Genomic DNA, 14355 nt, shown 5'->3' on the forward strand with positions numbered 1-14355 from the left:
CCAGGAGTGCTGGCTAACATTTGTGCTCCTTTCTACCTGTGCATTTAGAGATGCTGATGCAGAGGTGGAGCTCTGAAAATGATGCACACAAGTAAGTGTTACCTCCTTCCTACCTTCCCCTCAACTTCACTGCTTGTCACCCTTTAATAATTATTTTGTTGCCCCTTAATAATTATTAATAAAAGGGAAAAAATACTTTAAGGACTTTGATTTTTAAAAAGAATGAATATGAAAAAAAGGTTTGGCAGTTGGTGAGAACACACATTAATCGGAAAACCTTCTGTGGATAAAACCTAGAATTTTCATAACTTTTAGTTAGGGGAAAGGACTTTTCAAACAATTTTAATTTTCAGTATTGATAAGGGTTACAGATTTTATTCTGAATTTTAGACACATTGAACACCTTTTATTCTTTTATGCTTAGATATGCTCTTAATGCGTGGCATATCAATTTGAATGTTTACATATGATCTGACATGGAAAGAGTCTTACAATTCATAAAAACAGTATGCTTATCATTTATCTTTGCTCTAATGATGACAGTGATTCCAACTCAGTCTGGGGAGCCATGGTTTTGAAACAGCTCACAAGGTATGGACCTCCAGAAGGCATTGAGAGCTCCTAAGCCGGATGCCAAACTTTTAGATCATAAATCTCTTTCCATGATAGAAACATCCTTGTGGAGCAGCAGGAGGTAAAGAAAAGCTGAGTTGCACAAGTCTGTCTGGAAAGATATGCAGGATTAAAATATATAATGATTTACAGAATCAAGAATTGCAGAGCATTTGCAAGCATAAAACATATGAATGCATTATTCTGATTCTGCAAAAATCTAAATGTAAGTAAAAAGTATTATTTAAATCAATGCATTTAATTGTAAGCATAGTGAACAGGTCTATTTGTGATCTTACATTTCAGTCCTTCTGAGCAAGGTATCTTTGCTCAGTATCTTTAAAAAAGCAGACTAGCAACAAGACTCCCAAGAAACTTGAAGATGGAATCAGTGTCTGGAATGTAGTGAAAAGAAAGAGTTTAACAGCAACTGAAAGCAGAATTTTCCTACTGGTGAAACTAAGGCAAGAGGTGCATGAAGCTTTACAATTGTAATATGGTAAATATGCCATATGAATTGAGAAAGACTCCTTGTCATTTGTAAACAATCTTTCTAAGAAAAGTCTACATTTAAATATACAGTTTCCATGATCTATCATAACGATATGTTTTTCTTTTGATGATCCTATATGTTGACAACGATCGAGCTAAAGTTTTCAAACTAAAAAGTCAGTAATGGAATCTGTGGTACTACAAAAGTAAGACAAGGGAAGACTAAAAGGAGTTTAGTGTCAGGAGTAAGAAAATCAAACCAAGAGTGCTTTGTGCTCTCCTGAATAAAAGTTTATATCTGTCCTTTCATGTAGTATATCCCCATGCAGCACCTTAGTGCTGAAATCAGGTATTACAAGAATAAAGTCATATGTGCTGAAAATGCAGATAAAATATCTGTAGTGAGCTTGAAGGTGCATTAAGACATAGAACTGGAGTATTACATTATAACATTTGTTTTTTGCTTCACAAAGAAAGGAAGGAATCCAAAATAATTTGGCAGGTTGTTACAGAATGCTACTGATGGAAATAATCCTGATGCATCTCACCATTGCATAAAGCTGTGGCAATAATATCAAGTTCAGGCTTCTGAGTCCTAGTGAGTAAAAGAAATGGAGAGGTCAAAGATTGACAGCTGCTCTTTCACAACAGAAATAGCCAGCTCAATACTTAAAGCTGGATCTTAATTAAAATTGACAGATTGACAAGAACTTTTGAAGTGGAGCTACAGTTCTTTAAAAACCCAGTTGTGCAAAAAATGTATGTTATACATATATTAAAACGATGTAAACAATGAAAGAGCTAGTTCAAGCTGACAGGAGAAAAAGGAATGTATTCAAGCTACAGAAAGCGTATTTCACATTCAATGTCAAGAAAAGTATTCTAAACTAAATGCAAAAAAGGAGAAAAAAGAATTCTAAAACTTGACTATTAAATTCCAATACTATTAATCACTACTGGCCTTATGACCACTCACAATCTCATCTAGTTAAGGACTGCACTAGAAAAGTATTAGGACTATATAATATCCACCTTTTCCTTTGGAAATGAACTCCATAAAAACAAAAGCAGAACTGCAAATACTATGCATACTGCTTGTTATTTCCAGTCACAAAATACCACAGCCTGTAAATAAGGCACGCCAAAGGCATGCAACTGTCCTGCTCTAGGGGGAAAAAAACACTGCAAAGTCATCATCTTTCTCAAGGACGTTAAAAGTTGGAGAAATTCTTGACCTTTTAATAAGCATGCAATACCTCTGGATGTCACTTATACATTCATAATTTATACATTCGTAACACCAGAAAAGGAAGATCCTTTAATTTGAATAGGCCTAAAGTATCTGCTGTTTTTCAGATTATGTATTTGGTTTGGGGAATTCTGGTTGCTGGAAAGAACAGCTCTTCTGTCTTGCCCAGAAGGGTCTGCCCTGACTTCCTGCGTTACTCTTTCCTGCCTGTCCTTGCTGGCCAGAAGTCACAGTGTTTCATGGAGCAATGTGCATTTCCTTCAAGGAGCAAACTGGTTACCTCTAGGCAGACTTAGTATCACATAGAAACAGTCAGCCATGTCTAACTTGTTTAGCTACAGATGTCACCCTTGTCTGTAAACCAGGGGACAGGCAGACTGAACTGGCATATTTTGTAAATAGTAAGTACTAAAAAATGCCTCATAAAGTCAAATAATTTCCTGTTTATAGCTAGGAATTGTGAATGCAAGTTGTATGCACTGAGCATTTAAACTTACCTAGTTTTACTCCTCTGGAGCATAAACCAGGAGAAATGTCAGTCAAAACCTTTTCACCAGTGCCTACTGGTGACTATGCTTTGTTTTTGTTGTTTTTTTTGGTTTTTTTTTGTTTTTTTTTTTTTCTTTAATAAAGTAGGAGAACTTATTTTTATGCATGAAAATAAAGTATTATAGATACCCTACTGTTGTAACTCCAGTCTACAGCTGGCTTTTTATAGGAGATTTTGGAAATATTGCTAGAAGTGTTTTGCTAAGCTTGACTGCATAGCAGGAACCATGGGGATTGCCCACACATAATGTATACAGAACACTGTGCTGCTATCACACAACCGTATATACTGTAAGTCTTGTGTCAGTCATTCACTCCAGAAACACAAAGAAAGGAGTGGAAAAAGTAGCAACCTAACACTTTCAAAACCCAAACAGCATCATTAGGAGACTTCTGGGTGAAAGTGGTGCTTTTGATCTGGAGAAACCTGGCATTGTTGTGAGACTCTGAATAAGTAAACAGGACTTTGCCTGTGTTTTTTGCATGCCAGTCGCTTTATGAATAGTCAGTTTAAAAGATCATTGCTATGGGCATTGCATAAATAATTTTATATACATAAATACATATGTATATATATATTATCTATGTGTGTGAGTACCAATGCATGTTAAAAAAAAAGCCCTAACAGTATTTTAAAAACCCATAGCTTAGTTTGAGACTTCTTTCCTACGATAAGCTATATTTTTAATTAATCACTTCAGAAATCAAATTTACCATGATCTTTTAAAATGACTATACATATACAGCACACTGTTAGATTAATATTGGTTTTTTTCCCCCTCCACTGCAAGCAAAGTTTAGACAGTTAGCTTTCATACTTATAAATAATTATTAAGCTTAAATTTAGTTTCTTAAGAGTTCATAATTAGGTCTTTTGATTGTGATTTTTTTTTGGTTGTTAGGTCAAAGAAATCAATTAACTATGTGCAGAAATTAACGTTTTCATTATATTAGATTATGTATTGTAGTAGTAAAGCTTGTTGGAAGTGCATGAATAAAAAGTGAAATTACAGGAAGAACAATCTAATATAGCAATACTAGGTGCATTCACTGTGCATCTGAGAGGAGGAGGGGGGAAAAAAAGAGTTTTCACTCATTTTGGCCTAAAATGTGTTCAGGTTTCCAGGATTCTGACATCAGAACCCAGATAACGCTGGCTAGAACCATAGGGCTTTACAATAAAAGCTAAAATATTGACCATATGATGGCAAAAAGTCTTTATTTTGCAGTTAACTTATTCTCTTCTAGCTACTCTCTGATGAAGTTGGTGGTGCTGTGGAGGATGATCTCCTTCTTCTTGACAAAGATCGTGATCGTTCAGCACTGTAGGCAACATGCTTATCATAATTTTGTATCTGAGCCTCCAGGAATTCCCTCTGTTGCTGGCTGATTGTCTGGCTAATCAGTCCAGGAAGGGCTTGAATGCTACCAATTAAAGTTTCCAGTTTAGTTTCCAGAGTAACAATTCTCTTCTCAAAATCTTCACTTCTTTCATTTAAGTCAGAAATCATGTCATACATGATGTTTTGAGTCTGAAAGTAGAAGGATGTAAGTAAAGGTTTAGAGAGACCTTACAAGTATTTTAACAAGTAGCACAACTCTACAAAGGTTTGTAAAAGAGGATATGAGTACTACAACAATATCTAGTCTCCTGAAATAATTTCCTTTGTAGATTAAATTACCCTAGACTAAACTTTCTACTAGATTTCTTAAGCAGAAATGCAATGCGTTTTAATGCCACTTTAGATTTTGAAGTAAAAATCAGTTAAAGACCAGACCTTTCTCAGGAATTCTCGTGTTTGGGAGTGCACCAGGCTAAGCTTTTTGAACAGACAGTGTAAGCCACCAGGGGACCGAAGCCTCAACTGATGTGCTCCATCCTCAACTGTTCTTGATTCTGATTTTAAACACCTTAATTCTTCTAAGCAGAGCACAAACGTTCATGGCTTGCTCCTTAAACTGAGCAGATTTTCTTGAATTGGCAGTAAGAGGAGTTGAGTGGATTTTTTTTTAAAGCAATGCAAGGAGTAAAAACTCAATTGTGTGCTTTTCTAATTTTGCACTCACCAATCTATCTCTACAAAACACTGGTTGAATAGAACAAATAGATAGAGTATACTTTAAAATGACACAATGGTCAGTAAAAATGTAATCTGAAATGAGATTCATAGAGATTTGGTTATGAATAATGGCTGAATGTCTGCTCTTATGGACTGAGGTTTCAGATTATTTAAACTAGAGTCAAAACTGGATGCGATTCAGTAGAAAACCCAGTTTAAATTTATGAACTATCCAAAGGAAAGGAAAATTAATTGAATGACTGCCTGAAGTGTAAACCACTTCAGTATCAGGTGTGTTATAACCCATTGTTCTGCCTCCTGTTTCAGGATGCCAGCACAACCCTTGAAAAGTGGTCTACACAAAATAGTATATCAGAAGTCCTTGTTAGTTTGCCAGAAGCATTAGACTGAGATGCATTTTCACCAGAAGTTGTCAGGTGATTCTATAAAGCAAGAGGTGAATGAACACTGAAGAGTTTAATCTTTGATTTGATGCACTTGAAATTGAAGAGGATTTTGAGGTCAATGAAGCAACCCTTAGGAAGAGCCCATTAATGCTTTTAATGTAGCCTCAAATTAAGCTCACAGTAACTGTTAAATATTAAGATCTAATGAGAAATCCAAAATGCTATCAGCTTAAACCTCAGATTTCAAGTTATTATATATTTATGAAAAATTCTAGCAACAATAAAGCACCTCACAACTGAATAGCCTCTTTTACCTCAACTCAAATGGTTTAAATAAAATTTTAAAAGCCTTATGATATATTGACAAAGTAGACAGCTATTATTCATTATAAAAACTTAAGTAAATGCAGGTCTAAATTTACTTGTCCTCTGCATAAGACAATAGGAACAGGAAACCAGAACCTCTAACTCCAGTCCAGAGGCTATTTACTACATAAATAGTAAATCTGTCTGTCATGGCACAGTCACTATCACTACATGGCAAATCTTCTTACTACACAGCACTACACCACTACAGCCCACTCACAGTTCAGCATTTACCATGAACACTGCAGTCACCTCAGGAGCTCTCAGGATCAGCCTCTCAATTGTGAAGTCTTTTTCAAATGTACAAAAAAATAAATAAATATGGTACATTCAAACTTTCATCAGGTTGTTTCTTTCAGTAGGTGCTATCACAAAACACACATATATTTTTGTTTGCCACAAATAACAACCTTGTTAACAACAATTTTAGCATATATAATGCATAATATTTACACTTAAAAACTCTTCAGTTTAAAAGGATGAATATTGAAACAACAGTAACTGCCTACTAACCTTTGCCAGGTCCACCAAAGTGTTGGCTTGATCATTCAGTTTCCTTTGTTCCATTTTAACACTTCTTAATCTAAAAAGTGAAATTTTAAGTCAGATTTTTTTTTTGGTATGAGGTCATACTAGGATTTCTATAGAGCATGCACAAAACTTACAAGAGCAAATAACTGCATGGACAATGCCTTGACTACTTTGTGTAGAGTCAGAATCAGTCATGTGCCTGCTACAATGAGAAGCATGCTTCTTCAACACCGCAAAAAAGGAAAGAGCAAGGAAATGTGATGTCCTTGAGAATATCATTGGCCATGGTCAAAGTTGAATTCAAAAAGGAAGATAACAATTTATCCAGACTACATGAAAGAAAGCCAAAACATTCCTGAAAGCCTCAGTATCGTGACAAGTAGATATAGGAAGAAACATAGAACAACAGTTTTTTGTCATTATTGTTGTAGTAAACAAGAATCTTCCCATGCCTACATGACTAGATACAGGTATTAGCCCTGTTCTGTCGGAAATGGATTGGGTTAGCAGGTGTTGGAACCTGATGAACATACAGTGATAAGTGAGTTTCTCCTTACTTTAAACAGAACTTCCATCTGACCAGCAGCTAAATAACCAACATGCTTGCCAATACATTTGGTTTTCTTAGATAATTTGTGAATCTAAATATGGTTATATTTTAAATTTACATCATTCTTTTCCAAAGCACCATTTAAATTGTAGCATTGAAAAACTATGAAAGAAGCAACAAGGGTACATTTTTTAAAAATCTGATGCATACCTATGTGCATTATTGTTGGTTATGCACGTTTTCTGTAAGATATGTATGACCCTTCTTATACATTCTCTGATATGAACCCCACGTTTTCCAGTTTACTAGAGGAGTGGTTTAGACTTAATTTTCAGAAATAGGCAATTTCTCCCTTAAGTATGATTCATTTGTTCAACATCTCATAATAGATCCATACTTGGACTTCCAATGACTTTTCTGGCAGTTCTAGAGCTGGAAATAGGGTTTTGCAAAACCAAAGTCTCAATTTATAAACAGTATGTCATAAGATACCACTTCAGTCCACCAGTATGTCAAGGGCTGACCAAAGTAACAATTTGGTTAGCTGTCAAGTGGAAGTAAGATTGGCAGCATTTTGTGACAGGTGAGTTGCTAATGCATCCTCTGCCCATTTCTCAGTGATGGTATTACTCAGAAAACTAGTTTAAAGAAAACCTTCTTGAAACCAGAAAGTTTCTTTCATCTCTTCAGTTTACAAACATTTCCTTTCACATCTCAGCTAACTAGTATGAGAAAGTAAGTTGGGGAGAGTGAAATATTTAAAATATCACTAAAATAAAAATGGAAAAAACTCTGTTAAGGTAGAAATGAACTAATCACATAAAACTGGCATTCCAGGAGCTTGTTACTGGAATGTCATATGCTCTTCCTCCCTGGAAGCTTCTTTCGGAGCACAACATAAATGCAGGCTGTAGGAGTGGGGTTTTCAAAGGCTACAAGGTGGAGTTTTTCTAAAACAAAAAAATATGAAGGAGTCTCCAAGGTACAAAATTATATCATCACAGTATCAGAAGAGAATAATTATTAAAAGGAAATTATTTCACTGGAGAAATAATTTGCAGAATATGTATCTTCTGCTTTTCTTAAGATTCATTGACTCGTATGTTTGACAATCAGTATTTTAATTTTAAAATTCCAGGAATTTCATTATCATTGTAGTAGTACAAGTACCAGTTGACACCAACATGATAATTCTTCATGGTAACCAACCCAAGACCTACCACAGGCTGTAAGAATGTATAGATATGGCAAGTCTTTAGCTGCAGCAGCCGGATTTAAAGAAAACCAACAGACTTTCATAGTGCAATTCATTAAGATAAAATTTTGATTTTATGAACTTCACTTATCACAGAAAAAGATCATGACTCTGCATTGCGTTTCCATGGCAGCAATCAGACCACTGAAGTTCACAAATAAAAACTCTATTTTTTGCATGCAGACAGTGGTAAATTCTGCAAGTTTAGAAAGGAACAGCTTATACAACTTACTTCCGAGCTCTATTTTCATTTTGTTGAAAAAAAGACAAAACAAAAGAAAACAAAGTGTAAAATATACTAAAACAACCAAATGAGCACAGTGGGCTCGATTCAGCTGGTGGAAAGTCCTGGGGAGTTGCTACTTTTGATCAGTAGCTGCCTGAGGAGAAATCTAACTCACTTGCATTCATGATGAATGAATCTGCAATAGCTTCAAGTCTTCCCATTAACTATCATCTGTAGCTTTTCTTATTCATACAATACATAACATACCTCTTTATTATTTCACCTTCATCTTATCTAGTGTGCATGAGAAGCAGAACACCCAGACTAGCTGAATGCATTTCAGAGCTGTGACCATGACTGTTATCATAATCTAGTCTTGTTTCATTTATGAAATTGGCCCTGAAATGCTACTCCTTTGATTTTTGTATCCAGAGAAATGGTTGGAAGGTGAAGAAGGGGGACCAAAAAAAACCTTAAGACTCTGGAAGGACGGAAAACTGTAAGTAACTTGAGAAAAAGTGCAAAGATGCAAAGGGATGAAAAATTAATTTGTATCCATCTACTCAGCTACTGGAAGAAAGCAAACTGCTACTGCAATGTGTTCACCCATGGTGCATTCTTCAGCATACTGAAAAAAATATCTTTTTTTTGTCTTCCTAGATACGAAAGTTTTGGAGCAGTAATGCACCCCAAAGTGGGTGAAGTGGTAAAAGACAGAGAGAAATGATTGAGATAGCTGTGCAATCTAGCTGTCAGAGCTATGAAAAAGTTACAGATGCCACCTTCTTCACCCCACCTCATTAATTTTTAAGGAAGGTGCAGAACCCACTTTATATCCTGCAAAGTTCTTCTGAGCTTGAGTGATATAAAAAGCTGGAGATCGAGCCTGCTGTGCTTTTTAGACTCTTTTCTGAACATATGTGCTCACACACACGCAGACACATAAACACACACACAAACAAAATAAATAGCAAAGTTAAAATGTTAAGAACAACCTTTGCAATCAAGGATGCAAGTCCAGCAAGGATGCACATGACATGCCATCCTCTCCCCAGAACCTCTGCCACTCCCCTCCACCTCCCAATCCTTTAAGATAAGCAGGATGGCCAAACTACTATTTAAAAATCTACTTTATATTCACACAAAAATGCCTCAACTTCTGTTGTAGTTTAATTCCTTAAAGTATTTCCACAATGGCACAGTAACATTTAATCCTGCAAGCTTGCTAAATGTAATACAGTAATTGAAGTTTACAGAATACTTAATAACTTAAGATTAGCTACCTACTGCTTTAAAGCATTGCTGTGAAAGAGAAAATGATTGTTAGTCTAAATTTACTAATAGGAAATGAGTAAACCTAACCTTTCCTTCCTGTCTTTCCTGCAAGATGCTACATAGATATTATTTTCATCATAAATACTTCCTTCATGTCTGTACATTGGCTGTCTCAGTCACAGACCTACACTCAAAAGTCATGAAATCATCAGTTTGAAATTAAGCTTAATTTATCTACTTCTTCCCAGTAACTCATGGGAATTATCTTCATCAGCTGTACAAATGGCTGCCTCAGGCTGGATGGGGATAACAAATAGAATAGATAAACAGATCCTGACCATTTCTCAAAAGAATTCTGGTTCCTGAGGACAAAACTCTGGGGCTTTTTCCTCACATGTAGTTCAAGAAATAATGATCATTATGCAATTCTTCTCATTTGGATGTGCTTTATGACAAATACATACTTAAAATTTTAGATAAATACTTCAGTTTGGCAATACTGTGGCACAGTTTAATTCTACTACCAGTTTAGACAAAAAAGTCTAAGACTTGTTTTCAGACCCTCAAATAGAGGGGAAGGACTCATTTGAATAATGCCAGAGGTTTTTAATGGCCTCAATTACTGGCATACACCCCCATTTTCTAGAACAGATGGCAAGGGTCATAGCTGACATACCAACAGTTCATCTCATGCACTGCGAATATACAGTGCAGAGAGGCAACCAAATGCTGGTGGGCCATAAAATGATACTTGATGAATATTCTTTTCATTAAACTCTTCATACATACTCTCTTCTATCACATCATTATGATTTTAATATATTAAAACATCTGCTATAAAGAAAACGTTTGTGTTTTTTTTGGTTTTTTGTTTTGTTTTGTTTTTTTGCTTTGTTTTAAATTTTTCTTTTGTCTATTGTAGCTTGCACCTTTTTACCCAGAAGCAAATGCATAAAAACAAAGGATAGCCTTAGTGGCAAAAAACAAGAAAAGTCTTAGATACTTCAAGAACTATGGGAAACTTCTAAAAAAACATTAACCATTTTATATGGACATAAACTGCCAGTGTACCTTTCTATTTTATTGCAAACACATAAGACAGTAAAACCTTGTCTTTCTCCCACTGTGGAAGAAAATCAACCTCCAGAACAATCTTCTATGAAGGGAAGGGAATGGGGGGGAGAGAAGGGAGGGGGCAGGATGGGACTAAGAGTGACCTGAGAGACAAGGAAACTGACAGATAAAACACCTTGAAAGGAAAAAACAAAGCAAAATAATACTTACTGATGAATAGCTTGCAAGAATTTGCGTTGATGTTTCCTTACTTTTGCATGGTCTATTTTTTTAACCAGCTTTGTGTTTTTATAAATTAACCATGTTTCCCTGAGTACATTGGCCGCTGCATTTTTCACCTGTTTAATGAAAGAAAAACACCAGACTGACGAAAGTAATACTATGTTATGCTTTTTACTTTTCTGTAATTAACTCTTCCTAAAGCTTTTGAAATGCTGTCTTAGCTGTGGGAAGTGGGTCCCTCAAGAAGCTGCATCCCTGAGGGAAAAAAGCAATAACTGGATTAAGGGGACAGATGAGCAGTTTCCTTTTTATATAGATGTGATGTTCAGATTAAATCTTTTTGCATCCAGGAATAATTTTCTCTCTTCAAAGAGCTGTAACTGCTTGGTGTTTATGGCAATATAGATCACAGTGAGGAAATACTAATGCATTATCTGTAAGTTAATTAAGTGTATTCAATAGGGCCATAACATTTCTCTCTTTCTTTTTCTATGGTTAGCACTTTTAAATTCTCTTAGCAATTCAACAGTCTTTTAAATTTCCAGAGCTTTTTGAGCACTTTTTCTCCCCTTTTTTTCCTTTTCCTTTTTTTTTTTTTTTTTTTGGGTGGCATTTGGTTTTTAGACTGTTCTATTTAAAAAGTGTTTTGACTTTTTTTTTTAATGAGGCTTCCCATAAAATGTTAAGCGTACCTACAGTTCTTTTCTTAGACCATCCAAAATTTTCAAAAATGCTTAAAAACATACAAATAATTTGAAAGCAATGTTGATTAATGGCTGAAAGACTAGACTACTTGCAAAGAAAAACTGTCCTAATTATTCATCTTTACTTTCTCACCAGCTTCACATCATGCCACTAACTGCAGTGTCAGAGCTAAGTCAATGGCTAAGACACTGCAGGAATGTAATAGCAATAGCTTGGCCCAGCAGCAGGGCACCCCACCTTGCACCTCTGAGTGTTGGAGAACCATGTTTTACAGACCTCCTCACCACCCCAAAGTAGCCCTTGCACTTCCACAAGGTATGGCTATCTTCAGGCTGTAACAAGAGCTTCCCAGCACCTGCATGACTCATGATCCAATGTGAATCTCGGATTTGTTTGCTTGGTTCACTTTTCACATGCTTTAAGTTTCATGAGCTTGATGCTATGAAAGCACCACTTGGATAAAGTATTAGAGTAACATTGAGATTTATATGAGGAATAGATGAACAAAATAAACTTCAAAAGGCATAAATAAACACCAGCCTCAAAATCTGGCCAATCTCCGAGTTCCCATTGTGATTATAAGGACCTTTGTCTCCACAGTGGCTCTTCTCAATAATGTAAACTAAACAATTTATTGCCTTGTTTGCAGCATTTTCTTTAATTTAAAGTATTTCTATAAATACCAAGGATTTCTATTTTGTAAAAAATAGTCTCTTCCAGAAATAATATATACAAACATGTTTCAAGGTCCTTCAGTACTGTGTGCCACTAAATAAACCATGTATTGTGTACAAAAAGCAGTTGGAAAGACTGTCATCCTCACAAACCCTGAATATGTTGTTTTCTTAAGAATATCTCTCATAGCTTGAAGTTCTTGGTTTTATCTGTAATTTCACCTATTTTAGCTACAAAAAGTACATTTTCATATGCCATGCAAAAGCATTTGGTTTAATACAATAGTGTCATTTGATAGCACTTAACTGCTGTTAAATTAGACTAATAACTAATTAGCACCAAATACCTTCCAGCTACAAGGACCCTCTATACAATATTGAAATACTTAAAATTTGCTGACAACTTTCAGTTGCCCTCAATTTAGAGAAAAACTTAAGACATTCAATTTCTAATCTTTCAAAATAACACCCATGATAAAGTTCAGCAAGGGTACCAAGCAGGAGACTACTTAAAAACAAATGCAAAAATAAATTAATATACAGTATCCCTTTTCAGTTGTGAATATAAAGTATGACTTACTCTTTTAGTTAGCTGGGTGTCCATCATGAAATTATGCACATGTTTTTCAGCTTTGGTAAGTTCTAACTTCCTTGCCACCACAGCTACCACCAGTGCAGTGCACCCAGCACCCTGGAAACAATAAAACAAACCCCCAAGATGTTACTACTGCAAAATGCAGAGTTTTCAAAGGAAGTTTTTCCTTTCCTGTAGAAGTATGGCAGGCATCAGGTGATTCATCCCAGGTAAATACAGTGAACATGCTACAGCTAATTCATTTCAGAATACCATGAAAAGTCAGTATGTACAGGCTGGTAAACTATCAAGGCACCAAAATAATTACTGAGCAGCATAATTTAAAAGTTCTGGGTTTTTGTTTGTTTTTTTTTTTTTTTTTCCCTGGCAGGGGTTGAAAATTTGAACATATCCCATTTCTAATGCATAAACAAAGGGGGTGAAAAAACAACTTTTAAACCCATAACGTTAGTAACAGAGTACCCTGTTCTTAAAATTTTTCTCAAGGTTGTAGCAACGGCTGAAGAGGAAATAAGATTAGATTAGTACTTAGCACACACACACAAAAGAAAAGTTTCTTAGGATTTTCTGTAAGGCCTAAAAATAATAGTAAAATTAGCATTTACTCACTTCAGTATATTTTCCTGTTGTTATGAGTCCTTCAGTGATCTTTTCCTATATTACTTCTGCTTATCTTATTACCACATAAAATAGAACACATAGCATCACAAATTTAAAAGCTTCTTTATGGGGCATGTGAAACAAAAAGGAGGCTAAAATAAGCCTGGTTAGAAGCAGTGTCAGTTATGCATATCTAGAGGTATCATTTACTTTATATTATCTATAGATTCTGCTGTCTTAATATTTCATTAAAAGAAACAAATTTTTACAGGCTCGTAAAAAAAAAAAAGTAGAAATATCTTGTTAAATATATGAGGTCGCATTTAACTTGCAGATTAATTTCAATCTAGTTCTTATTGCACTTGGGTCAGTTACTCTCCAATATAAAACAATATCTCATTGTTTCATTGAAGCTTAACACATTTTTATTCACAGAGCTTTCTTCTAGTCATTCTGTATTTCTCCCATAATTTTTTTCTCTATCCCCCAGATCTATAAATGCCTTAACTTCCCCAGAAAATCCAGAAGAAATCTCAGAATTTAGCTTTCAAAATACAAAATCCATTAATAAACACATAGAGACTGCAAAATAAATTAACTCATTGGAAACCCTTTTTCCACACAGTGTCCTTAGAAAACTGGATCTTGTCTCTCTGTGTACTTACTGAGGTGCACAATGAATTCTGTGAAAGCCTTCAATTAATAATTACTCCATTTCCTTGGTGGATTGTTCCAACAAATCCATCCAATTCCTCTCAAGCACCTTATTTTCTGCAATTAGTTCTCATCTTCCAACCTCAACAGCTCTCAGCATTCCTTCAAATGAGTCCCTCATAATTTTAATGCATTTCCTGCTTCTTTCCTGTCCTCAATGCTAAGCCTTTGCTGTTCTCTGTCTATTGTCCATTCTTGT

The 14355-nt window shown here is 35.2% G+C and overlaps 1 protein-coding gene across 5 annotated transcripts in view; it reads right to left on the bottom strand.

Moving 5' to 3' along the window:
• Window positions 1-324: 324 nt before the first annotated feature.
• The window catches only part of KCNN2 (potassium calcium-activated channel subfamily N member 2), a 72220-nt gene continuing 58189 nt past the window's right edge, over window positions 325-14355 (bottom strand). For all 5 annotated transcript variants that reach the window (XM_079331554.1, XM_079331555.1, XM_079331556.1 and 2 more), the window contains 4 exons: window positions 12828-12938; window positions 10857-10984; window positions 6249-6318; window positions 325-4434 (listed from right to left, as the gene is read on the bottom strand). In XM_079331554.1, coding sequence (XP_079187680.1) covers window positions 4147-4434; window positions 6249-6318; window positions 10857-10984; window positions 12828-12938 — 597 coding nt within the window. In that variant the 3' untranslated portion in view covers window positions 325-4146. The remainder of the gene's footprint in view (window positions 4435-6248; window positions 6319-10856; window positions 10985-12827; window positions 12939-14355) is intronic.

Source organism: Erithacus rubecula, assembly GCF_903797595.1.
Source record: "Erithacus rubecula genome assembly, contig: SUPER_Z_unloc_5, whole genome shotgun sequence".
In the NCBI taxonomy this organism is placed as follows: Eukaryota; Metazoa; Chordata; class Aves; order Passeriformes; family Muscicapidae; genus Erithacus; species Erithacus rubecula.